At 43.9% G+C, this 24,819-nt stretch overlaps 1 protein-coding gene across 3 annotated transcripts in view; it reads left to right on the top strand.

The window, feature by feature from the left end:
• luzp1 (leucine zipper protein 1) overlaps positions 1-24,343 on the top strand; it is a 49,853-nt gene extending 25,510 nt beyond the window's left edge. For all 3 annotated transcript variants that reach the window (XM_069661480.1, XM_069661477.1, XM_069661479.1), the window contains 6 exons: positions 8,369-8,717; positions 8,839-11,125; positions 11,403-11,995; positions 12,100-12,264; positions 17,736-18,019; positions 18,653-24,343. In XM_069661480.1, coding sequence (XP_069517581.1) covers positions 8,586-8,717; positions 8,839-11,125; positions 11,403-11,995; positions 12,100-12,264; positions 17,736-17,978 — 3,420 coding nt within the window. In that variant the 5' untranslated portion in view covers positions 8,369-8,585 and the 3' untranslated portion in view covers positions 17,979-18,019; positions 18,653-24,343. The remainder of the gene's footprint in view (positions 1-8,368; positions 8,718-8,838; positions 11,126-11,402; positions 11,996-12,099; positions 12,265-17,735; positions 18,020-18,652) is intronic.
• The last annotated feature ends 476 nt before the right edge of the window (positions 24,344-24,819 follow it).

Raw genomic sequence — 24,819 nt, 5'->3', positions numbered from 1 at the left:
CAAAGATCTATATATAGTTATATGTGTAAACCTCTTGATATTTGTTGTTCTTATGAATTTTGACCAAGATATTTACAGAAAAGGAGACCACAAACATAGACCACAAATAAAGGCCTGGATTCTCTACAGAGAGCTTATAACAGATAAAATATAACCGCAGCTCTTATTAATGTCACTGTGTGCATGGACAGTTACATCTCCTACTGGAGTCTTCCTGTCTATCGCTACACAAACTTCCCGGGACTTCCCGTCGCTTCAGTCCACCAGATAGCAAATCACACACACACACACATATACACACAAAATGCAGAAGTCCACAGAGTTTATTGACCTTTTTAAAATTCTTCTTACAAATTACTGATCATTAACGTTTTATTGTCTTTCCCTTACTTGAAGTATCCATGTGTTTTCTGTTATCTGACTTCGCTACAGTGAAAAAAAAACAACACAATCTGCTGTCCTAATCAGAGCCTCACTCCTGTTTGCCCCTGTGTGTCTTGTGTGGGGTGTTTTGCATGTTTACAGTGTCAGTGACCTCTGACCCTAAACACAGAGGGCGGCAGGCTGAGGACATGCTGGAGGAGTTGGGAAATATTTCATGGAGGCGAGTCACGTGGGACATAAATCTGTGTGTTTACATCAGTGTTGCCCAACTTTTGTTGTTTTGTGCCTGTGAGCTCCTCACACTCTCAGACAGTATTGCATGTATTTTATAGTCCTAGTGTATAAACATCATTGATAAGGTTGTGGACAGTCTGCATATTTTGTGCACATTTCTGTCTTGCAAAGATAAGGATGTACCACATGATCAGAGCTGTCTGCAGGTCTGGTCGGACATATTGACACTAGAGCTGAGATAATGAACCAGTTATTATTTATCAAGTAGAGCAACAATATTTTTTTCAGCCCTAATTGACACAAAGGCCTGAGACAAGCAGCAATAAACCAGGACCCTAACAAACTAACGACGCCCGCCCGTACAAAACTTTGCCGCGTATTAAATTAAGCGCCTCTTAACAGCCACTCCCCCAGGTCCCCAGGGGGCGATGGAGAGGTTTTGGCTTCACTTTTTGGGGAGCTGGCAAGTCATGTCATGAATGCCTACCTTGCAACAGCAGTTTAGAGTGGAAGAGTAAACAACAGAGACTGGTGTTTTGGAGTTAACTGTTGACTTACGGTCGAATGCATCTGTGGTTGTCGTAGTTACAGCAGCTGTTGAAAACAGAAAGAGAATAAGTTGCTGCCCTCATGAATGCCTGTGTGTTGTTTTTCATTACGAGCTCAAAATATACTTTTCTGTTACGTCTTTGACGTGTTGTTTGTGCGAACTTGGTCATGTGAGCTAGTAAGGCTCGGTATGGCAAGCCGTTTTAACATTTAATCGAACCACGCTCCTATCTGTAATTACATTTTAGATAGCCATAATAGCATTTCTCCGAGTCAAAATTGTATTCTCACTAGTCAGAATGGTAATTAAAGATACCCGCAATAACATTCTTACTAGTAGAAATTGTATTTCAAGATATCTACAACTTTGATTGTACTAGTCAAAACTAAATTTAAGATATCTAAAAATCCTTAAAAAGTATAAGTGGCCGTTTTAACATTTAATAGCTAGACTGGATATGTATTGCAGATATCTGTAATTCAATTCCTCCTAGTCAAAAAGAACATTTCAGATATCTTCAATCCAATTGTTACTAGTCATAATTTTCATTTCATAAAATGGCGTCCTGTCTACCCGTCAACAGATATCAACAATACTTTTATGGATATCTGCAATTGTATTGTTTCTAGTAATAATCCTAATCGTAGATATCTGAAATTACATTTTTACTAGTCATAATACGAATTGTGGATATCCATAATTACATTTTTACTAGTCACAATGTATTTTGGATATTCAAAATTACATTCTGGATATCTGGAATAGTTTTTCATTTTGGATATCTGAAATGAAAATTATGACTAGTAACAATTGGATTGAAGATATCTGAAATGGGAGTTTTTCCTAGTAAGAATTCTATTGCAGATATCCAGAATGTTCATTCTAGATATCCAGACTGTAATTGTGGATATCTGAAATTGAAAGCCCAATACACATGAATGGCAAAAGTGACGTCGTTTGTCCTAGGAAGAATGGCGTTGTGGATATCTGAAATTACAATTGTGGATAGGAAGAATGTCATTGTGGATATCTGAAATGTTCTTTTTGACTAGGAGGAATTGAATTACAGATATCTGCAATACATATCCAGTCTAGCTATTAAATGTTAAAACGGCTTGCCATAGGCTCAGTTGCGTTTTGAACGCTGCTTGTTGTCACGCTGTAACAGTAAGAGAGCAGGTCACTCATTGAACCGGTCCCTCGAAATGGCTCGTCATGGGTTGTTTGGAGGTATATCAGGTTTAGGGCAAGTGATGTTCAAGTCGAGATGAAACGGCATTTCGAGAGTACCTAGCTTCCGTATCGTGACGTATTTCCGAGTGAAACAGGATGTGCAGGCGGGACATATCATTAGAGGGATTTGATTTGATCGTTGAGAAGTGGGCGTAGACAGACGTTCTCCACAGCGCAGTAGCTAGCTTACTGACCGAGCGTTCTTGGTGCTCTGCGGCTAAATGTCGCAGATTGATTGACAGGTGGATGTCATGATATTATTGGTTGAAATTGGTTGATACTAGCTTACGTAACCACACGTGATATTTTGTTTTACAGGAAGAAAAAATGATCGGATTTTTATAAGAATACGAAGAAATGGATTTTCTGTATTTTTTTTGGCCTATATTGTCAAATAGCTGCACAATATTACCGGGGATGTGATTTAAAAGGATTAAAATTACATTTTTAATTTCACCTCGACTTTAAGCAAGGAAAAGTAATATGCAAAGTGCATGAAAGCTGAGTCTGTGCCGCAAAGCAACATAACGAACTTCTTCAACCAGCTGAAAAAAACAGCACAAAGTGCAGCATGATGAGTGTGTGAGGGCCAAGAGGAATAACGTCGCTACTCCCCGTCCTTGTCCAGCATCAAGTCATCCACCCTATCCACCCAACTCCCAAAGACACACTGAAATTACCCATGATGCACCAATGCAAAGGTGCACTAAATTCAGGTAAAGAACCCAAAAAGTCTAAGTTTGATGCAAAATGTGTACATGAGCCAGAAAGCAGCAGAGAAAGCGTTTATTTAAACGTGAAAGTACATTAAAAAAAAAAGTCCTTATAATTAATAAATTATCGTGATCTCAATATTGATCAAAATAATGCTGATTGTCATGTCGGCCATAATCGTGCAGCCCTATTGAAGTTGCTCTAGATTTCCTCAGCTGCAGCTCTGCCTGAGGACCAGCTAGCATTCTCAATAGCTGCTGCTTTAAGTAGAGCATCTTAATATCCTTCCCCCTGCTCCGCGTCTTGGTTGCAGCAACAGTTGCCGTTTGATGTAATCCTGCGTGTAGAGCTCATTTTTGATCAAGAACATGCTCTACTTTTCTGTTATGCCACCGAGATCTGGAGCCAAACTGCAAAGCTCCGAAGGCTTTGAGTTTGATTCGACGTCTTCGAAGTTACATCTGCAAGTAGGTCATAAACAGACACGCCAAATATTTAGTGTGGAGACATCCCGCTGTTGCATGTCCCACCCTCTCTTCCTACTTCCTCTAATATTCTCATCTTCATTCCCCTTCCCATATTTCCCTCTCTCTCATCTTCTTATCATGCCCCCTCTTGTATAAGCCGTGGGCGGGTTTTAAGCCCCCGGCAACAAGGCTCTTGATCTGGACGGACAGGGGAGGGAGGGGAGACCTAGAAAAGACTGTGGGTTACTGGGCTAAGATAGAAGAAGAGGACATTACTTTACAACCAAGATATAAAACGTGAACTAACAATGACGTTTACATGTTTCTTGTTTTATATTTTGCCTTCAGTCTGTTTTTTAATGGAGTAAAAGAGAAGAAAGGGAAAAGGAAATCTTAACATTGAGTGATGCCCTTACAAGCATACAGGACCTGCTCTGTCGTTTTAGTGGTGTGCGGTTTACTTGCATGTCTTCTCCAATAAACAAATCTATTTTTCTACCAGAGACGGCTTTTTGTTTACCCACAATATCACCACATTTCAATACTCGGACCATAAGTGGTCATTTCACCCAGGATGTAAAGGAAACATTCACGGAGAGAAGGTATTCCCATCCCGTTTTAGCACGTCTACGTGACCTTTCGTCCCGTCTGCGTTTTTTCTGCTGAAATGCAACGCTACCCATCCTTTCTTTACTACTTTTCCAGGAGCGGTGCAATACTGAAAGGGTGAAAAAAAAAAAGCGAAGAAAAAAAAAGTAACATGACGGCCCAGGAAACGACAAACCGAACATTATGGGATGCCGGTTTTCTCTTTCTTGGAAAAACGGAAAAATACAGGCCCGAGCATCAGGGCTCCACCATCTTGTGGCTTCCAGTGCTGCGCCAGCATCCATCCACTGCAGCCGTCCCTCCTCAAGCACACACACACTAAGTATTTGTCACACATTCATGTACGCAAACTGGCAGTAACCCCCGACATGAAGATGCGGTTGAGGCATTTTGATTGGACGCGGGCCCTTTATTAACTACCGTTTATGAGGCAGAAGAGCTTTAAACCAATAAGCTCCAACCCTAACGTCAAGTGCAAGAGAGAGGGGGAATTTTTTCTCTTTCTTCCCTGACTTCTCTCTTTCATGGAGGGAACAGAATGTACTGAAGGCAACAGGCAGGCAGGAAGAGAGTGGCTAAAGCCCTAATGATATGGTGTATGATTGTAACCTTGGTGTGTGTGTGTGTGTTTGAGAGGGAGAGCAAGCAGAGTGGATGGACCTCTTTAACATAGTTTCATTTCCAAGTCCTCCATTTTTGGTGGAGGACAAAATGCAGCCCCTCTAGTTTTTCCTTTTTTTTATCCTTCCCCTCTTCTTGAATGCATCACTGTCCAGCCTCCACACTGCATATATTTATTTGTCTTCATGTGTCATCCTCATTTTCTCTGTTTAGATGTGAAACACCTAGTTACACAACTCACTCCCTCACCGACAAACTCAGAACGAGCACACACCGGTCCACACCACCCTCAGCAAAGGAAAGCAATGACAGAACCAGTTTAGATCTGCAGATGCAGCCCACGTTAGCAATGGCTGCTGCAGTCTGCAGAGAGTGTTGAGTGAGGTTCCCGCCTTAGTTGTCAGGTGTGTGTTCAGTATTTGATTTACATACATATCCCTGAAGATATACTCTAGTTATCAAAGCCTATACATTTCAGATGTGGAGTATAAAACCTCAAACTCCCCACTCGCTTAAGGTGGCTTATGCGCCATCATTGCACAAGCACCGCCTTAGCAGGCACAAGCACACACTCCAGTCACACAATATTCACAAAGTCATTCAAATACAACCTTAGAGAGGAATCTGTTAAGAAATGTGCACTGAAAATTGTCCTGATCCTCGGAGCAGACCGAAGCAAAACCGAGATGCTAAAAAGATTTTATATTCTTCCTTTGCCCTGGCCATAAAACCCAGACATTGCCCTGGTTAGGAGCAAAAAAGAAGGCTTGGGAGAGACTGTCAGTGGCCTGGTTAAGAGCAGACAAGGCAGAGCGAGGGGACTGGCAGTGCCCTGGTTAGTCCGGCATCAGGAATGTGTCTGCAGAAAGGGGGTCAGTTTCGCTGTCTCACGGCTCCAACCCCCCTCCTTCCAGGTTTTTGTCAAATAGCACTCAGAGCAAGGGAATGACACTGTGTTCAATATGATTTCAAGATACATTAGCAGCTCCCCTCCTGCCATACGTCCTTACCTCCTTTCTCCAAGGTTTTTAATCCTGTTCTCGGCCAAACAGCCCCACACAATCTTAAGATAATAAACTCAGAAATATCCTGCTGATTTGTGAGAACCCAGGTGTCGAAAGTCAACCAGTTACAGGAATATTAGGCTTATCTCTGTGGGCCAATCTCCTAGATGAAAGGAAATACTGATGTTCTAAACTCCTCCATCATTTCTTCAGCTCTAATTCTTTGCCTTCTCCTTCACCTAAATCATCTCATTTCTTCTCTCCTCCTTTCCATCTCACCCAAAGTCCCTCCGTAACGAATGAGATCCCGGCCCTGCGATAAGCGAATCAGGTATGTTGATTGGTTCAGCAGAGGCGCGGCCCTTGCCAGAGTCGCTTTGCACGCACCGCCGCCCCTTTAAAGTGCCCACTTGGCCGTGCTGGTGTGCGTGTCTGTGAGAGATGAGGGAGGGAGGTAGAGAGCTGGCAGAGACATAAAGGGAGAATGAAAGGAGAGGTAGGCAACCGGCCAAGACAGGAGTAGCTGGACCTAGCGATACCTCGTTTCTTAACCCGGACGAGGACGATGTAGGACACAAAAAAACAAACACAAATATGTTAAAGGCAGAAGAATAGAGACTGGACTTTAGGAAAGTAGGACCACCAGATTGAAATAATCACATGTCCCTGAGCTGCATAGTGCAGTGTGAAGAGCCGTCATGAAGAATTGAACTGTTGCTATTTTAAAAATGTTGTGCCAGTGAGCAGTCTCTGCTTTTAATACACATGTGGGAGTTTTTTCATGGTGTTTTTGCACCACTGGAACAGGATCAGTCAGGACAGGTTTGGATCACAGCGACCACCTCACCTCACTGACAAGGGAGAAAAATTGCTCTACAACTCACCTAACAAGCCACAGCTGGGCAAAGCTAATGTAAAACAAAATGGCTTTATTGAGTAAGGTGTTTTGGCATGCGAGCGGACAGCGAGGCTAGCAGTTTTCTCTCCAACATTTCTCCCAATTCTTCTTGTTTCCTTCTCTCTCTTCGGGCCGTGTAACTCGCAGTATTTCCTTAAACCTCGTCGTCCTCCGAGAGGATTAACAAACCGCTCGACCTCATGAAAGTGGAGGAATAATTAAAACGCTACAGCTTTGATATCACATTGTGCTCATTCATTAAGTAATCGCTGCCATATTGACGTTCAAAGCTTATTGCCTTGGTTTATGTTCAACACGACGTTTAATGAATTGTGGTAAGAGTGGTTTGTGCTTTTTACACCAAATGAAAGGAAAGAAAATGCATGCAACAAAGCTGGAGTAAACCATAACGGCAAGTTATACCTTGTTGTATATCGTGTACACACAGTGCTCTAGTAGATAAAAAAGATTGAGCTAATTTACTGCGCTGGTTGATGTTTTAACAGCAGTAAAAGTTATTTACTGGTGGAGAAAACTACTGTAGTCTTTGTCTGTAGTGGTTTGAAGCCGCAGAAGGGCAATCTTTGAACATGGCACTGCAGACGAGGGGGAAAGAGGAGGGAGGGAGCTGCTTTTCAGGGGGTCGATAAGTGATGATGTGTGCAGATGTTGCGTCCTACCCTCAGGTCGATTTTCCCTCGCGGTCACTGAGGGAAGCTCGGCAGGATAAAGGGGGAGGGGGGGGGATAAAAGGATTTAGAGGGAACAGGAAAGCCCGCTACCTGAATCATGCATGAGACGGAGGTTTTGAGTTGTTAGATTGCTCACTGGGATACTAATAATCTCTGTTCTCATCTTCATCTTGGTCCACTGAGGGGTAGCAGCACATAGTATTGGCTGTACAAACGTACATATGATCTAACCACTGACATAATTTTACAGACTTACAAGAACGACGAGGCTACAATGTCCTTATTTGCTATTATGGGCCTTCTTTTATGTCTGATCTTGTACCAGAGCTCATTATTTCTGCCTAATAGTCTCTGTTGAAGGATGAATCACGCGTCCCAAGTGACTGTGAATGCTTTAGTGTTGTGACGGGCCTGTAATGTAGTGGTTGCCAGGGCTACATCTGTGTATGTCTGCAGATGGGGGTATGGGAAGGAGGCCAGTGTTATTGAGATATGCTGAGGTAAGCAGAAACAGGCAGGCGAGGAAAAAAGAAATCAATGTGGGATACAACAACAGGAAGACGACCAAGTGTTTGTTTGTTCTTGCGTGTCTGTATGTGCGAGCCTGTAGAGGCATGTTGAAATCCTTATACTCACACGCACGTGGAAGCAATGCCGCCACCGTCTCCTGCAAAGGACAGGTAAGGTGAAATACATGGTGGTTCAATAGCAAAAGGAAGAGAGGCGTACTCTATATTATGTTTAAATTGTAAATGCTTGTTTGGCCTCATTTGGTCTTGTCCTACGGTTTGTGCCGTAGGATCAAGGCGGAGGTGTAAAATCATACAGCATGCTGACTGTGCTGGGTGTGCTCCACTTTGCAAACGTCTTCCTCACTAACTGAGCTCCATCTTGAGAATGCAAATAACTGTCATTGACAAATTAGAGATGACTAAGTGTTATTTCCTCTCTCCCTCCTACAGATGACAGATTCCTCTGCTAAACACCACTCCAAGGGAACTTCAAAGTCTTAAAGGGACGAGCGCAGAAACACAGACCGAGAAGAGAAAAGTGAATTTCTCCAAGGATCCGAAGGACTTGGTATCACCACCACACAAATGTGGACCTCCAAAAAACGTTGTGATCAAATAATCTGAAGAAGAAAACAAACACAACGGGAATAAGACGAATTTTGTAGCCATGTCTGAACATAAAGACATGACACATCGCCACCTGCGGCACAAGCTGCAGAGTCTCGGCCGAAGGCTGGATGAATTGGAAGAAGCAACCATCAAGCTGCAGAAAGCTGAGGATGAGCTACTTGACCTGCAGGTGAGTTTTGGCTAACTAGTGTTTGTTTGTGTGTCCATGTCAGATCAATGAGTGACAGAGGATGAAGTACAATACACAGATACATTTACGTCTGGTTGAACTCTCTCTCTATCCTCCACAGGACAAAGTCATCCAGGCAGAAGGCAGCAATTCATCCCTGCTTAATGATGTGGAGGTCCTGAGGAAGTGTCTCCTAAAGATCCAGGGTAAGGATGAGGAGGTACGGAAAGCTGAGGACCTTTGCCGCACAGTTAGAGAAAAACTGGAAGAGGAAGAAAGCCTCACAAAGGAGCTCAAAGCTGAGATTGAACGCCTACAACGCAGGATGGCTGAACTGGAGAAACTGGAAGAAGCTTTTGGGAAAAGCAAGTCTGATTGCAGCCAGCTCTGCCTCAGCCTCAATGAGGAGAAGAACTTGACTAAGAAGCTCTCCTCTGAGTTGGAGGCCCTCAAAGCACGTTTGAAGGAAGTGGAAGGGTCTGAGTCAAAGCTTGACAAAGCAGAGCAGGCTTTAGCTATGGAGCTTGAGAAACTCAAAGGATTTACCCAAACCTTTGTTAATGAGCGCAAGAGGCTACTGGAGAAACAGAGGGAAGACGAGAAGACCATTCTAAAACTGACCGAGAAATTGGAGCACCAGAAGAACCGCCTCGGCATGTCAGTGGACCCCGCTCGTCCAGATTTCATTAGGTCACGAATTGAGGATGAGCTTTCATCCACAGGGCTCCTCACAAGTAAATTGGGACGCAAGAAGAGCCTTGACTACTTGAAGACAGCTGGCGACAACATTGGGCTGGTAAACAAATCGGAGAACGAGAAAAACAGCGGTCTTGAAGGTTCGCAGGAGGAGGACAACAAAGTAAAGGAGCTGACGCAGGAAGTAGAGAGATTGAAGAACCGCCTTAAACAGCTGGAGATCGTAGAGGAAGATCTAAAGAGCTCAGAGTCCAAAAATGGTGAACTTCATGATAAGTTTCAGATGGAGCGAAACCGGGCTCGCCAACTCAGCGAGCAGGTGGAACAGCTCAATAAGCAGCTCTGCGGAAAAGGTGGAATTGGACGGAATGGAACCAGTAACGTAGATAAACACGGCAATGGGAGCACCAACATTTGCCCGAACAACCCCGCTAAGTTCCTGGAGAATGGCAAAGCTGAGAACGAAGAGATCATGGGGAAGGGAGGTTTCAGGCAAGAGAAGCCTAAATATCGGAGTGCTGCGACTGTATCTGAACCAAGCTCCCCCAAACACAGGAACAGGGAGCTCTCTCCTCAGCATAAGAGAGAGACCAAGCTGAGGAGCAAAGACCTGAGTCACTCAGAGGAGAGTTCTCCTAAGTCTGTAAGGAGAGCCCTCAGTCCTGCCCACAAGATTAGAAGGACGCCCAAAACCCCAACTAGTGCGATTTCATCTGATAATGGAATAAGAGACGTGGGGCGAGGAGCTGAGGAAAAGACAAGAGGAGCCCCACACAGCTCAGTCAACACATCTTCTAGTGATACTAAAAAAGCTTCTGTTCTTAGTCGCTACCCTCCAGCAGCTAACGACCAAAAGCCACTGAGGACAACTCACAAACAGACTGATGGGGAGAATAAAAAGAGCAGAATAGAAAAGTTTTCAAAGTTGTACGTTGGTAGTGATAGTGAATCAAACAACTCTGATGTAGTGCCTGAGAGTTCCAGTAACTTAAACAGTATTCCTGTTTTAGAGAAGGACACAACATCTGCCTCAGATCAGGAATCGACAGACCCAGTTCAAGAATCTGTCTCTGTATCGGTCGCACCCACCCTGTCCAAAGCCAATGGATCCTACACAGCCTACAGATCCCAAGTCACTCCACTGCTGCCCAGCGACCACGGTTCAGAGGGCCATTCATCTGCCTCCGAAACAGAATCTACTGGTTCAAGGCCCTCCGAACCAGAGCCTATAACTGAGACGACTACTTCAACTGTAAGCAATAGGACTGCAGCCACCAGATATCCTCGATACTCCCATGTCCATGACTCTCATTCAGAGGGCTCTTCATCCAGGAGTTCCTTTGATGAGGAGCTTCACAGCAGAACACCCTTAGCTGAGGGAGGCCACCAGGGCCCGACGCACACGGCATCAGGGATTGAGATCCAGCGAGTTTGCAGCCCACGTGAAGCGCTGAGGTCAAAAGCCGTCATCAAGCCGGCAATCGTCGAGATAGACAGAAAGGAAATGATGATTTCAGAACCTTTGTCTACAAATGGCAAACCCAAAATTTCCACCAAACCAATGGTGACCACCACAAGTAAAATGACCAGTAGTATAACCATCTACCCCAATGATCCGAGCTCTTCCAGAACCAGCAGTCGCAGCAGCAGCGTGTCCAGTGAACACATGCCCGTCAAGGAACGCCACACCTCCACCAGTAACATCCTCATAGGTGAGTTCATAGAGCAGTTTCACCATTTGAACATCATGCTAAGGCAACATGAACATACAAACTCTATACTATGAGCTGAAGCTATTTGTTGTTAGAAAACCCTGTCTTTTGCAAATTAAGTGGATTTGATAAGTTTAGTTTTTTTTATTTTCATGGCTCAGTTAAAATAACACATAATGCTTAGCATAAAGTTTGCTCAACATAAGATTCTATGTTTTTTCATTGATTCCAACTCTTACAAATGTTCTTTACTTTATATAATGTCACTTATCGGCAGGCCCCAGCAGTGAGCACCATGGCAGCATCTCCGTCCCGTATGAGATCTCCATTCCCAAGAGCGAGATCACCTTGCGACCGTGCCAGGATCAGGACTGTGGAATGGACGACCTCAGTGATTCCTCATCCAGGTCCAAGCTCCACAACACCTCCAGAGTGGAGACCACCACCAGCCACCTGTGCTGCCAACGCAGCAACTTCAGCATCCAGTCCTCGGACACCATCTCCGCGGACTTTAACGACACAGAGTCAGGCTTCGAAAGCAGCAGCAGCAGTAGCACCACCACCGTCTCCAGCTGGAGACGCCAAAGACAAAGCCAGCACTCCCAAGGAGACAGTTTACCAGACATGAAGAATGTGACCGTGAGAAGCACCTGGAGGAACCGGGGCACTGCTTCGGTGGATGAGCCAAGCCGGGGAAGAGGAGGTACAAGGACGATGACTGATGGTGGGTCGGAGGATGAAACAGAAGCCGCAACGACTTGGAGGGCTTACCGTGCAACCACCATCGATACAGATGAAACGATAAACAGTGCAACAGGAGCTGGTGGGAATGCTGAGGTGCAAAAGGGAGCCAAGCCGTCCCCTGCAGAGGTGAGATAAATGAATGTGTAAGACAAAGACTTAAGTTGAGTTACACAAAAGAAAAAATACATTTGGGGATAGGGATGAAATACTCACAATGCTCTGTGTCCTAGGTGTACATGCGTCGAATCAACAATAGAGACGTCGAGGAACCAGGGCTTCGCCGAGGCAAACGCTCACAGTCTCCAGCCGTGGAGCCAGGAAGTGTGGGAAGGGTCATACCCCATGCACCTGTTACCTCTCAGTCCTGGGGCCGATCATACACACCACAACCACAGGTAAGAAAAACAACTTTAAGTTTAAACACTTTCATATAAGTGGATGTTACAGTTTCAAACTACTTTCCCTTCTTGGAAAAGTAGCCCATGTGTTTTGTGTCTAGCTCTATCTTAGAATCATTTACAGCATGAAACCTGCATAATGTGCCTTCTAAGATATTCTACGCAGGTGATAATTTTATCTGCAGTACTTTTGCAAAAAGTTTTGTCTTAAAGAGTCCAGAAAGAACAACCGCAGGACTGAGCTCCTGGTGTGTCCACTTTGCATGAGAGCCCAGCCTGTATTTTTCCCTGACGCCAGGCAGTGCGACTTCAAGCTTAGCACAGCAGTTCTGTAGGCCCGACTCCTGCTGCCCCAGTATGCACAAAGAGGAAAGGGTGGGACAAAAAAAAAAGAGGGAGGATGGAAATAAAAAAAAACCTCAACAGGGGAAGAGAAGGTTAAGAAAACCTCAGGGAGAAGAAAATAGCTTTCTTGTATTTAAATGTGCCACCGCATTATAGTGTGTGCCCCAAGCAGGATGCATTTTCCCCCAAACATACTGAGGACAGAAGTTCTAATACTGAGATGTTTGGGTTTTCTTTTCACATCTACATCACCTAAACTGTCACTACTTTAAGCATAATGACACATCAAACAAACACATTTAAAAACAGATCACTTCTGTGCGAAGAGCCAAATGTAGCCCATGTGTGTATGCCTATTTAACATGTAAGGTTGTGTACGTATTTGTAATTAATGGAGTGTGAAAGTTCCTTTAAGTCACAGAAAGATGAGGTGAAAACTACAAATGGGCTACAGTATTAACTCAGATGTCTGTTGGTATATAATATATTGTCAGATGGCAGCATTGCTGCTTACACAGTGGGCTCCATGGCTACAATAACACATCAGTCTGTCAGTTTGACAAAGTAGCCAAGACTCGAGGCCTTAGGATAAGATCTGTTTACCCCTATAAATAAACTTGATGTTGCCATGGAGACAGACACACACATGCAAAGAGTCAGCCGTCTCTCATCCATCATCTTTGGTCACATTTGCAAGGGCAAGGGTACCATAGTTCTGTTGTTTTTTAAGCTGTTGCGGTCATGATGTAAGTGGTCTTATGGTCTTAACGCCCCCCTTTAGCACTGATATACTGTACATTAGTAGTAAGAGCATTAGGGGACAGCCACCCTTGTTTTGTCTCTGACTCCCCCTCCATCCTCTCTCCTCCACCCCCCACCCCCTATTTAATTTGTCATGGAAGCCCTGACATGAACAAAGTGGCTTCTTGTCATGTTTTTGAGGAGCTCTGTCAGGGTCAGCGCCCACATCTGTTCTGGCCTTGACCCCCCGTTCTGCATTCACCAGAATATAGCCCCTTTTTCTTTTATCAATACAGTTCATAATGCTTCCGCTCACCTCTTTCTGACCCCTGTCAACCATCACTCACCCCTGATAGCCTGGATATAAGAAACTGAATGCGTTCCTGATCCGTGTCTTTTGTGGTAAATCAGCAGAAACCTGGAGAACTGTCCCTCTTATTGTCAATCCTTCAGTTTTCTCTCAGTTGTGCATTTCGTTATGGGAATTTCCAAAACCCACTCTGTTGACTTTGCGGCACAGTCAGACCTTGTTCCTCCTGATATTTGATTCATGAACCGGTCACTCCATTTAGATAGCAATTATGAACAAAAATTGCTCCGAGCAAAAAAACATACTTCAATCCATAATTGGGCTTTGAAGCACGTCTTGGAGTCCAGCCGATCATCTTTGGTTTGGAGTTTGAGAACATTTAAGTGGTCTGAACAGCGTCCATTCCCAAGAGGTTTGGATAAATACAGCTGTAGTTAGGACAGCGGGAGGTTGGGATTAGTTTGTGATTGCAGTGTCAAAGGTTGATAGAAGAGGCTTGTAGATGGAGGCATATGGGCTGACGGAGGAGGAATGCAGCTTGTCATCATTCCAACCCCTTGTCGTCCCATTGATCTTTTCTTCACATTGTTTGAGTTCTCCTATATCTGTTACAGCCTGCATACATTGAACCAATTACAGACATTTAAATTACAAAATGAGATTAAACATATCTCCTTTCTACGTGAATTTAAGGTCTCTATGACCTTTCACATCAGAGGCTTCTCTGTGAGGAGAGCAGAGCGGACTGAAAATCAGCTATCCATCGATCAATAGTCATTTAAGAAGGATACAACACTCCAATTCCTTTAAGTACCATGGGGCACCCTGGGACAACAGATAGCTTATTGATTAGCTGTCTTTTATTAGCCTCATGTATAAATGATTTGGATGACATTTATTCAAACCGGAGAATCTTTTCATCATATGAAAGGTCATGGTCGTGTCATCATGGGTGGAATCCATGACTGCTGTTTGACCTTGGTTGTTGCTAGAAATGTGTCCAAACCAGTGTTAATAATGCAAAGCATTCGCTCCTCCAGTGGCACAGTTCTGCTGATGGTAATGTCTGTCTGCTGGTCCACACTGGTAATGACACTCATGGCGACCACAATAACCTAGACATGCCTTGCAGATGCCCAAATTTTACCACCATGACTTTTTTGGTTTTTGATTAAATGTTGCAACAACCAATGGATGGATTGCCATTGAATTTGGTTGAGATATCCATGGGCTAAACCCTAATGACTTTGATGATCCCCTGATCACCAGCAGGTCAGTGTTTTCACTTATTTAACGTCCATTGAAAAGGCACACAGACATGCAAAATTCCCAGATGATATATTTGAATGATTTTGGCTATCACCTGGCTGTTCGTCTTTGGCTACTATGGGGGTGGCTGTTCTGGTTTTGAGGGAAATGTCTTGACCACGCCTCTCGCCCAATGACAGATTATGGATGGATTCTAACACGTACCTGCTGAACTTTGTGTTAAATAGGCAAATATTGCCATGCTAAGGAAACCTCATGCTAAACCTGGTTAGCATTTTCATTGTCATCCTGTTGCTGTATTAGCTGATCTGTTGCCTAAAACTGTTGACTTGTTAAGTATCTGTTAATGGACGTATACTGTGCAGAAGTGGTAGCACAGAAAGAGCACACAGGACTTGGTCCAAAACACACTAGAAGGCCAGTTATGATATGAACAAACCTAAAAGGTCAGTGTTAAAAGTGGGAGCATTTTCTTTCTGTAGCCTTCACTCTACACCTCATAGTGCTGAACAGAAGAGTATTGTAGTAAAACCTCCCCTCTGTAGCAGAAGGAAACCTCAGCCTGGACATGAATGAGCCGTGAACTTATGTTTGGCTCAAGGACAGCGGGGTCGATATGGCCGATGAGCCAGATACCAAAACATCCTTTGTTGAGTCATAAAACCAGTGGAAGCAAGATAAAGTGTGGGATCAGGGCTGCTCAAGTATTCATGGTTTCCCTGATGTGACCTGCACATAAGAAGTGAAAAACTGAAGTTGGACTGTGTTTTAGTCTCAGTAGTTAAACATCAGACAAAAGACACTGTACAAATGTCCCATAAAAGCAACAGAAGAATGGCTTCTGTAAATCATAACCAATAAACAGGTCATCACGTTTGCACCTGGTGTGTGAAGAGTATTGTCTCGCTTGAGAGGTGATTTAAGAGCTTAGATTGGCAAGACATCATCATTCCTGTAAAATTGGGCATGAAACCAAGGGCAGACAGATTTAAAGCAGGGATATAATCTGTTCTGCAGAGGCTCTGACACGCTGCTTGTGTAATTTCTTAAATATAATAGCCTTCAGTCGTTATTAGAGAGCAGAATCTTCTCAGTGTTTTGTTTTCAAAGTGAACCCTTGGAAACTGTATTGATTGATCATTATGTAACTCCTGAGGGCATGAGCTGAAAGGATTTGAAAAACATCGTTATTGGCCGAGTGTAAGACGAGAAGATTGATACAGTTTGTATGCCTATACATCAAATACTGCTGAAGCCGAGAGCCAGCTAGCTTAGCTTAGCATAAAAAGTGGTCAAGGAATATTACAGCTTCTTTTGTACCTTGGTTTGTGAGACTTTATCACCTTTGGGCAGAGCCAGGCTAATGTTTTCCCACGTTTCCAGTCTTTATGCTAAGCTAAAGCTAAGCTAATCGGCTATTTTAGCAGTACAGACATGAGAGTGGTGTCGATCTTCTTGTCTAATTCTCAGCAAGAAACCGAATCAGCATGTTTACCTATTCTGGTCATAGAGATGTACACAATGCCCCAATAGTTCAGTCTGTTCCTTTATTTCTTCACCAGACATGATTTAGTGTTTCTGATTATCACAGCAGATGAATGTGGGTTTTCCAAGCTGCAGGCTTTCCAGTGCGAGCAGGTCTGTGTTGACAGCACCACCCGTGTTCCCTGTAGATTTCCTCTGCTGTGGCACATCATCTTACTTAACAGCATTTATTACAGGCTGACGTTATCCTCGCCCAAATATTTTCTTAAATTAACTTTCAGCCACATGGGGGAAAGCTCTCGGTTGGCACACACAGAAGTTACTAATTTTCCTTCTACTGAGGCCACAGGTCGTTTCAACATCGGGTTATTCCGTGCCAAATCTTTATTGTGATATCTATTTTTATTAACTTTTGTGTATTTTTATTAACTCTTCTTATTTAAGCAATGTACAACCCTCTTGTTGAGTGTAGGAGGAACAATGGAAGAGCATTACATGGTAACCTTGTGAAAGCCCACGGTCTTGCAGCAGTGGTTTACCATAGAAGGAGAATATGCCACTCTGCCGTTTCCTCCCCTCAGTGACTGGGGCAGGAAGTGACCACACTGAACACGCCTACTTGGCAGGGTTCGCTGGTGACTGATTTCCTGTCTGTTTCCCTTGGAGACTGAAAAAAAAAAAAAGGCAGTCCAGCAGGGCTCCATTAAAGCCAATTAGCAAGAATGCGTTCTAAAACTGCACCAGAAGCCAAACTGCAACCCACCAAATGTCACTAATTATGGTGCTTTTTTAAAGCTGAAATTACAGGAGTGGGGTGCTGTTTTTCTGTGTGCTTTAGGAACTGCATCGTCATCTAACTCTCTCTTTCTTAGAACAGGGCTCCTGAGGTTATGAGGGGACGTGCCGTTATAGCCACCACAGACTAGTAACTTGGGGTTTGCTTTTTGTCAGCCCACCAAATTATAAATCTCTCAGCTTGGGGTATGTTTGGGGTTTTTGGTCGGGGATTTTTCCCCTGGCAGGAGTCCACATGGCAAAGTTTCCTTGACACACACCAGTTAACATAAACAGCATGTATTTAATGCCCACATTATAAAAGAAGTCCAAACAAGGCCCCAAACCATCCAAACAAAATGCCCAAAAGTCCCATACACAACTCCACAATTTGGGTTTGAATGAACCGACTTCTGTTGTAATGTACCAGTTTTTGACCAAGCCAATCCCAAACCAGATCTCTTATTTAACAAGGACTTTCTCAAGCTGCCAAATTCAGACTGCAAATAAGATTTTTCTTCATCTAATTTTCTGTTCTTTCCAGGCTGCTGATAGCGCAGAGCCCAGTCCAAACCCGAGCCACAGCCCGGCCTCCTGGAGGCGGCAGCTACCCAGCAGCGACTCTCACCACCTGGGGAGCTCTTTTGACCGGGCGCCCAAGACAGCAGGGGCCTCCTCGAGAGGGGACCTGTGGTCCAGTCGGGGTCAAGGGTCAGGGCCCAAAAACGAGGGGAGGAGTGGAGCGGGGAGCAGACCGTGGAGCCATCGCCAGTCTGAGCATCATTAGACCGACTGGCTGTGAGCAGGACTTCTACAGCGAGATAGCAGGTAGGACAGGGCCGGATCTTTTCTTTTTTTTCTCGCTCCTGATGCTCTTTAATTAAAGGAAGCTGCTGGTAATTACCCCTGTAGCAATGATGTCACATCTCTTAAGGGGAGTTTAAATCACATTTGCAGTATTAAGCTGACCTGGCACTGACCGACAGGAGTTTACTCCACTGGCAACGGGAACAGAGACAATCAGCATTTATAAGTGGGTCCTCCCGGGTATTAGAGTCCAGCCTGCTGAGGGATCCCTCGAGCAAGGCAGTCCCATGTTAAAGCGTCTGGTCCCACAGCAGTTTCATGCAACAACTATGTAATTTAGCACTAATTTGCACCATTTAAACCAGAGTAAATAGTGATTCAATTTTCATTCATCATTGGAAACTAAACATGTGGAGTTGCACACTAACTTATATCGGAATCAGAGTTTTGTTTGACATCAATTTGTATCATTTTTATTGGAAGCGTACCAATTGAACACTGTCCTTATTTTCCCCATAATAAGCATCAAATTGCCGGCCACTTCTCGAAAATTATTCTGAAATTACAGAGCGATCATGCTTCTAAAGCAGATGAATAGTTGAGTTTAATTATGAAGGATTAAATATGATCTTTCTCCTTATTTTTCCTTAACAGCACTCCATTAAGCTCTCAATGGCACAAGGAGAGCCAAACATCCGTCTCCCATCAACTCGCGGCTGCACCATCTCCAAAAGTCAACATCTACTGCTTTCATAACAAGCAACGGAAAGAAAAAAATCGCAGTCGCAGCCATATAGAACAACAAACCACAGACATCCTTGCTCTGACCCTGAGTGTACGCCGAGATGTGAACGGCTCTTCCTATCCGGAACTTTCTCTGTCCCAAAAGAGGCATAAATGGAAAAGACAGTGCCTGTACAGTGTTTTTTTGGAGGTCGCCTCACCAGCCCATGTATCCTCTTCTGCTTCTTGTGTTGGATGTATTATAGTGTAATCCCGAAAACTTGACAAGGGAGAGGCTGGCATGCTGAGGGACGGCTGTGCCAGAGAGGGTTTAGAGGAAGAAGGACTCGAGCGTTGAGAGAGCCTTTCTCAGAGGACCATTACAGTGACCTCAATGGAGTTGGATACGTTGCTTCTGCACCAGAATATGCCCCCCCCTAATCTTCAATCAACAGCTCTTTATAAGCGTCCTCATCTCGCAGGGCTGGATCTTCATGCAGGATATTCACAAACTAAACCTTAACTGTGACCAAAAACAGGAAGCGAATTACCGCCTTTGCTAACCCCCATATTCACTCTTTCTTACCAAGCTCATATTTACTTTGACGGCCGTGTGAGATTTTCTCACACATATTTACATAAAACCAAACATGCACAAACAACCATAAAACACATGCAGAGTTTTGACTTGTGGTTTATTTTTAACTGGAATCACCACCTTCTGGCATGCAGCCTCAAACTGGATTCAATTTGGTGTCTCTGATGTTGAGCAAATATTTGCATGTTTCTAAGTAATACATGAAGAGCTCTTGAAAGATTGTGACTCAGCATGCAATTTGCTTAAAGTATTGGCTGCATTAAAGGAGAAGACACACAAACGCGTTATAATTGACCGACCAGGAGATTATTTTCACCACTTATTTTCTTTGTAATTCGCTTCCTGTTCTGCATTATCCCCTTTCTGCTCGACCATATCAGGACTAAACAACGTCGTAGTTTGCACGCAATGAAATGCAACGCACATGTAGAAGAAAGGAATTATTAGAGGGTTGGGGGAAGGGTTTTGTTTATAACCTCAAACCATGCTACAATTTCCATGGTGCTTTGTTATACAGCTGTTGCAATTATCCTCATTCATGTATTATGAGAGAGCCATAGCAGAATGGAGTTTAAACCGAACGTTGGACTTCACATTACCAGCAAACCTGGCCTGGCGAGGCGGACATGTTTTCAGTGCTGCTGTGAATGCTGTGCACGCGCCAGCCAGTCATAGGAAGACTTCAAAACCACAAGGAACTGACAGTCCAGCCTGTGCGTGACCGGGTTCGCCGTGCGAATCGTCTCATCTTATCTCCGTTTCTTATTTCTGTAGAGGTGTATTATTTTGTGACTTCATAGAGTATCAACTTGTGGTTGGTGTTTCAGAGCAATCTGTCGCTGGCGAGGGCCACTGCAGGAAATGGGGGTGCCATAGAAACAGATTTAGTCGTGGCCAGTAATACAATGAGGTGTTTTCATTGAGGTAAATGGTGCATATCTGTGACAGAAACGGTGATGTCGAACTTTTCTGTAACATTCGAGTCTTTCAACAGGCTCCTGCTGGATTTTAGATCAGAAAACGCAGGATTCACTGCAGCACGACAGGCAACGTCAACTTTGATCCCACAACTAAATTGATGAATGTTCCTTTTGAATGCAGCTCAGACTGACCAATTTACTTGATGGCTTCATGCACCAATCAGACGCGAAAGATCATGAAGCTGTAACTGTGGCAACATGGGATTAGTTTATGAACTGTTAAAGCCCCGTCTCCATCTGGTTCCTCTGCTGTTATAGATTTTTCGAATGCTGTTTGGGTCAGACCCTGTTTAAAGGATGGCCTGTTTCAGCCTGAGTACATTTCTGTATTCTAACACCGACCATCTAGCTGTAATATTTATTAATCTCCGTCTATGTACTGGTTCTTTTATTGTGAACAGGTCGGCTCGGTGGCAGAGGCCCAGTCTGTCGCTGCTTTGTCACTTTACTGTTTATGCAAGCAGGAGATTATATGCAATCAATAAACTGCCCCCGTATGTAAAGCCTGTGATAACTGCATATGCAGATCTGTTATAGGTCTGTTAATAATGTAATTATAATAACAAGTCCAAACACGAATTACCCATTATTGGAAATATCCACAGTAAGTTCTTCTGTGCCTTGAGATGCGGTAAAAGAGGATCACTCCCCCCATATTCTTACACTTGCTGTGCAGATAAAAGACATGCAATACAGACTGTGAAGCTCAGTTTTTTTTATATCTTTTAACACTCGTAAAAGTATTTTGGTTGAACATAAAAGAAGAGGTTCTCTGAGGGATGTCAAAACAAGGTTCCCTGAGTTTGTTTCCAACCTGACTTCAAAGCCCCCGTATAAAGAATATAGGCCGCACCGCCCAAAAAGCTATGTCCTCTGGATTTGTGTTTCAGCGTTGCAGAAAGGATTGCCATGTGGCCTCTTCATGGCCACTGCTGGCTTTATGATGGAGCAAAAACAGACCAGACGCACTCGTTCAGCGCGCTCAGTGCTCACGCCAAGACTCTCTGTGCTTTCTCTATTATTGTTCCTACTGCCACGCTTGTCATTTACGAAGAGGGAATGCCACCTCCTTCCAAATCCCTCATCTTTTTAACCGCTTCCAATTTTTCTTTTAGTATTTCAGAGAAAAGTCAAAAGTTCCCTTTCTTCTCTTCCTCTTTCTTGGAAAGGGGGAAAGCCGAGTCCTAAACAGCGGTGATGCATGTTGTTGGTTCAAAAGGTTGTTTTATTGAAGACCAGGGGCCTGTCACCAGATAGTGATGGGCAGCTCCCTGGGAAGCGGAAAGGTCAGAGGTCAGGGCTGCGTCTAATCCTGTCTCCACGTCTTGACTCAGGGCTTCTAAATACAGCAGAGAGGGAGAGGGACCGCTTGGCAGTGATGTCCACTTTAGGGATAATTAAAACAGACGTGCGTATCGAGTGTCCAGCTCTGCGCTGCCAGAGAGACACGTGGTGCGGTCGTCCCATCGCTGTGTGATGGTATTAATATGTCAGCGAGGGCTCTCCATTAAAGCTGGACATGTGAACGGGTGTGTTGTAAGCTGCCGCAGATCGAGAGTGAGATGCTGCTGATTGACAAATGTGTTTGTCAGTGTTGGCATGCATATATATAGATATACATGTGTGGAGGATGACATCACTGCGGGTCAGGATTTCTCTATATAGCAACTTGGTGATGCAAGTGCTAACACGAATGCCCTCTGCAACCCTGCCTCACTGCCCCCTTAAAGTTCATGTGTCACCTGTTTCCTTACGCCCAGTAGATAATCATCTACCATGCTGACGCTCCTACAGTTTCACCCGTCCGCACTGCAACCCTTCCTCCCTTTTCTCTCATCCTGCAGAGAGTATTTGAGACGGGGGTCCCAGGAAGAGCCCAGCTGTCGGAAACTGTAGGTTTTATGACGCGTTGGAGGGTTTCCCTCCTGGAGACCAGCTTCAAAGAACGCGGGGCTTCTTTAAAGGGCAAAGATGAAACTCCATCCTCTGCTATGTACGCTGCTTTTCTTCCTTACAAGGCCCTAAAGTACACTAACACCCGACTGTACATGCACGCCGTCCATTGGAACCTACCCGGGCTGTGTTTTCCTTGAGTCTGCCTATACATGTTTGGGGCTACAGACCACTTCTCCACATTATGAGGGTCTTATTGGTTGCTTCCAGTGGCGAGAGCTTGTATAGCGTTGACATACTGGAATGTACTTACTTGTCATCTGGGACTCGAGTGACGATTTTACAGGTTTTAAGGCTTTTTGGGCGCTAAAAAGGAAACTAGTTTTGATGGTCACTCTATTTACTGAATGATGGCAGTTTTTAATAAGGAATTTGGTTTAATGTCGGCTGCTGGAGCTCCATATTTTGGACATGGCTGTGATTCAAATGATTGCCATGAGGACAAAAGGTGGGGAGAAAAAAAGAGCAGTTCCTGCTTCCTAAAGAGTTAACAGAAATCCTCTTAAACTCGGTGTATGTATAAACATCCGTTATTTACAAGTCATTGTTTTTTCCTTATTATAAAGTAGACGAGAATGTACTTAGTGGAGATTGGAGCAGCGGGCAGGCCCTTATTCTGAAAGGCCTCCTTTGTAAGGCCGGGGTCATGGTGTCATTGGGTGGCGTAGGCTGTAATCTGCACTTAACCAGCACTTAACTTTAAGACCTCAAACAACTAATGCCCCCTTTAGTCCCCTTTGTCAAAAAGCTTCCTCTTACCCAGAAATGTACTTGTTTCAGTAGCTGTTTGCTGAATGTACTACAGTCTGTATTTTTACACCAGCCAAATTAGAGTATTTAAGAATCATCTCATCAGTTATTAAAGATAATCCACTCGTGTTTGAACATATTTACCTGCATCTCAGCCTTCTAATATCGTGCCAAAATCATTCCACAGTATTTCCAGTTTACAGCCCGAGACAGAGCTAGCTAGTCCTCAGGGGGATTCCCTGTCTCTAAGATGGTTACATAAAGGGGAAATAATCAATTTATAGGGTTTTCTCTTTTTTATGTTTGTTTACTGCTTATATATGTTTTTATTTCTTTGTTAAACAAAAGATGTCTTATTTTGGAAGTTATATCGGATAGATTTTATTTAAGGAAAATCTTGTAATTTTGTAAAGTGGGCCTTATTATTGAAATATATTAAGTATTTGTCCATCTTGATTTTAAGAATATTTTTTGCGAAATAATGTATCTTCCTTGTTACTACACTCCTGGAGAGTTCTTCTTCTTCTTCCTGTATGTTGTGTTTGTTATTTTAATGCAAGACATTTCTCACGACCTGGAGACCCGATTGCACACCACGGATCAGAGAGAGAGAGAGAGAGAGAGAGAGAGAGAGAGAGAGCGAGGCCGGGTTGTGTCATAGTCGTTGAAGAATGGGAGCTATGTGCGTTTTATCAGAGGCGAGCAGGTCTGCGGCGCTGAGCGGTTCAACATGTGTTGTCCTGTGTTTTATCGGGGACCGCTCAGTGCTCTGGCCTCCTCGCTGCTCTGTTCTCCCTCGCTCATAAATTCAGGGTTTGTACATCTTCTGTGCTGTATGTTTGTAAGTGCTGCCAAAGAAAGAAGCGTGCAGGCCCCAGACACACACACACGTGTATATACATATCTATATATAAACGCACACAAATAATCTAATAGGAATAATCTAGTAGGAAAAAAACCGACATATAACTGGATCTCATCTCTCTCACACACAAGAATTTCAGGCCTGTACAATCATCTCTTTTGTTTATAATGCTGAGTGTGTATAAGTTCATTTTGTGTGCAGTAGAATGAGACTGACAGACAGAGGTGTCAAACACAAAACTGTGTCAAGAAATCAGATCAAAAGGGTTTTATGATTTACTTTTGCTTCTCATTGTGTCGGCGACGCCGGACAAACTGTGTGGGGAGTTTTTTTTCTTCTTCTTCTGTTTTAGACTTAATCCATTGTGCATGTTTTAACCTTACTGTGGCTGGCGCACTCTGCATGTAGGTCTCTTGAAGCTGCCAACTGTACAGCAAAACCATATGTATTCCAATAAAAATAAAAACCAACCTGTTTGTAACACGTCTCCATGTTGGAACCTGTGTCAGTGTGTGCGTGCGTGTGTAGAGCTCTCGTGCTTTTTGCTGAACTAGCTCGGCGAGTTTTGATTTCATAGCGGTGCACCCTCTCTCTCTGCGTGTGTGTGTGTGTGTGTGTGTCCAGAGAGAGCGGCAGCTGACGGTATGCAAAATAAGCAGGAAGACAAATGAGGCAAATTGGTCAGGTATAAAGAGGAAACCACAAGCTGTTGTGGAATGCAAAATCAGCATGTACAACTTTTCTCTTTAACAGCTACGCCTCCATTTGTGAAAGCCAGCACTTCTGTTCCTGCAGCTGAAGCATACTGAGAATAATCATCTAATCGACACACTAAGACTGAAATATCTCACTTTTCAAGTAAAAATAACCAAACCACTGATGCCTTGTTATTTTATCATCCATGGGTGTAACGCTCAGTGCATCTCAGGAGAGTTTTCAGGTTTGTCTGGGG

The sequence above is a fragment of the Semicossyphus pulcher genome, unplaced genomic scaffold, assembly GCF_022749685.1.
Source record: "Semicossyphus pulcher isolate SPU_LCO1_2020_fin unplaced genomic scaffold, fSemPul1.0.p SCAF_14, whole genome shotgun sequence".
In the NCBI taxonomy this organism is placed as follows: domain Eukaryota; kingdom Metazoa; phylum Chordata; class Actinopteri; order Labriformes; family Labridae; genus Semicossyphus; species Semicossyphus pulcher.
The sequence above is the reverse complement of the archived record's forward strand: the minus strand, read 5'-3'. Positions and strand labels throughout refer to the sequence as shown.